The 2,778-nt window shown below is 28.9% G+C and overlaps 1 protein-coding gene across 1 annotated transcript; it reads left to right on the top strand.

Moving 5' to 3' along the window:
• The first annotated feature begins 118 nt into the window (after nucleotides 1-118).
• Nucleotides 119-2,699, top strand: LOC109859484. The gene is made up of 6 exons (XM_020437785.1): nucleotides 119-202; nucleotides 333-713; nucleotides 836-982; nucleotides 1,401-1,732; nucleotides 1,976-2,409; nucleotides 2,564-2,699. The coding sequence occupies exons 2-5, from the start codon at nucleotides 347-349 to the stop codon at nucleotides 2,102-2,104; spliced, it is 975 nt and encodes a 324-aa protein (XP_020293374.1). The 5' UTR covers nucleotides 119-202; nucleotides 333-346; the 3' UTR covers nucleotides 2,105-2,409; nucleotides 2,564-2,699.
• Nucleotides 2,700-2,778: the final 79 nt, after the last annotated feature.

Here is a 2,778-nt window from a genome sequence, read left to right as displayed (position 1 = left end):
TCAATTCCACGAGATCTGATACTTGCGTTTAATGTAAAACGGCCTTTGAGTTCCACTTTTGTGGAAATACGGCTAAAACCAGCGGTTGAAACCGTCGTAAAAAATTACAATAGGATGGCCGCTCTCAGGTTTCTCTCTGTTCGTACCAAATTCGTACTAAATAGTTCAATACGCCCGATGTAAATGCTATCGGATTAACTTGGTAAGAGCGTATCAAACAAGAATATCGTACTAAACTAAGACGCGTATTAAGTGATACAAATGACGATGTAAACGCATGAAACGTATTGTAGAGAATTATAAGTTATAACCCTATCTAACCTATTTTTCAGTTTCTCTAATCAAAATGTCTTGCCGAAAAGGTATGAATTGGAGAGAAGATGAAACGAGAACTTTTTTGAAATTATGTCTGGAAAAACAAATTATTGTTTTAATAGACGGAAAAAAACATAAACATATAGATATTTTCAATTCACTAGTTGAAGATATGAAAAAAAGAGGCTTTTTTAAAACGGCTCAACAGATGAAATTAAAATTAAAAAATTTAAAGCTTGCTTACTTTAAATGTAAAAGAGAAAATAATTTAAGCGGTGCAGCAAAAACAACTTGTCCCTTTTATGAACAATTAGATATTTTGTACAGTACTCGGNCAAACGTACAAGTTCTTCATGATACATCAGGAATCGATACTGCAAATATTCAAAATGAATCATGTAAGTATCATAAGTAAATTTGATATTTAATGGAGGATGTTTAATGGAGTTCTTATTTGTCTAGAGGATGTGCATAATCAATATTAAAATTAAAAAAAGTAATGAATTGAATATGATTTCAGCGTGTGAATATACAGAAAATTGTTCAACTACAAATGAATATACAGACGATTGTTCAACTATAAATGATAGTGAAGAAGAAAGCGAATCTAGTTCTATNAGTAATGAGCCTCCTAAAAAGAAGAAACGTGGACTGAACAAACTTTCAGGTACATATTAGATAATTAAATAATAGGTTATACTTCTTTATTATTTATTTGGCCGCAATTTTAATGTAAAACCAACTTTACATTAAAAATTTTAATGTAAAATCAACTTTACATTAAAGTTGGTTTTACATTAAAATTGCGCTTATAGGAATTATACATATATTTTACTTTAAATATATGTATAATTCCTTTAAATATATGTAAAATATATGTATTTCTATAAGCGCATAATATTATTTAATATCAAATAATATTCTGAGCGTATTCTTTGAATATTAAATATTCTAAAAAGGGATATTCTAGAGATGTAAGTATGCGTTAATAAATTTATATTATATAATAAACATTCTATGTCAGTCTAGCATGATATTGATATAGCAGATAAATAAGTATTGATATAGTTATAACAACATTACAGGTAGAAAAAGCTACGAAACTATTCTAGATAACTATACAGAGAAAATGGTACAATCACAAAAACAACTTTTAACAGATATTATTATAAAACAAAATGACATGCAAAAAGAGATGTTAAAAGTTGAAATGGAAAACCAAAGATTATGGGAGAAAGAAATAATAGAGAAGGAGCATGCATTTCAAAAAGAACAGATGCAATCTTTTGTGCAAGCGATGCAAGCAATAGGTTCTCAGGCCTTGCCATTAAATTATGGGTTACCACAAAATTTTTTAATGCCTCAAAATCATGGAATGTCAAACTATAAACTGCCAAAAAATGTAAAAATTGTTCCGGTATGTTTATAAAAAAATTGATCTTATGTTAAGCGAGATTTATACAAGCCGCATTTGCAAACTTAACAAGTTTAATCGTAAGGATAAAAAAACGATTGATTAATTTCGATAAATCTGACAAAATTGACCATTTTCTCTTTTGAATTCTTACAAGTTCAATTTGTTAAGTTTACGGATACAGTTTATATAAATCACACTTTATGCATTAGCGATACGTATATTTATAAAATCTTTGTTTAATAGATGAAACAAGGAAATATCAGGGAGTCAAGCCGAGAAAATATACCAACGGCGTCAATATCTACATCTTCTACTGTTACTCAAAAAAACAAAAACGATACCCAGCAAACATCACGTGTCAGCACGCCGTGAAAAGCATGCCATGTGAATATTATGTTCGTACAGTGCTGTTCAGTGATGACACATACTGGCCGCTCTCAGGCTTCTCTCTGGCTTCAGCATTGAGATCTTGTTTATGCGAGCAATAACCGTTAACTTATTATTATACACATTCGGCAATTTTGTAAACAAAAATATTGAAATCGTATAGCTTATCGGTTTTGATATAAGATAACGGTTATTACCCGCATAAACAAGGCTATACTGTGTTGTGAAAAAGGTGCATTTTGCAATTTGTGCTCGGCAAGTTGGATATATAATTATATTGGATTTATAAAGTAAGTATACACACGCACACACACATTTATAATTTTATATATTTGGCTTATATACACATTTTAACATAAATGTGTACATGTATGAATATGTGCAAATTTATATTTTCAATAAGTTAGTGATATTTCTACATATAATCTCTTCAAAATCTTTTAGTTGGTGTGCATCAGTTTTATAGTCGAACAAAAGACGAGGCTACACTGTATTATACAAAGGAAGCTGTATGTGCATTTCTGCAATTCTGTGCTCAGCAATTTGGATATAAGAATATAATATAATTAAACATAATATAAAGATATAAATATAATATGTATCATAAATACTTTATATATATTATAAATATTATGTATATTATAAATTAATGTATATTA

Source organism: Pseudomyrmex gracilis, unplaced genomic scaffold, assembly GCF_002006095.1.
Source record: "Pseudomyrmex gracilis isolate BER0280 unplaced genomic scaffold, ASM200609v1 scaffold_264, whole genome shotgun sequence".
Taxonomy (NCBI): domain Eukaryota; kingdom Metazoa; phylum Arthropoda; class Insecta; order Hymenoptera; family Formicidae; genus Pseudomyrmex; species Pseudomyrmex gracilis.
The sequence above is the reverse complement of the archived record's forward strand: the minus strand, read 5'-3'. Positions and strand labels throughout refer to the sequence as shown.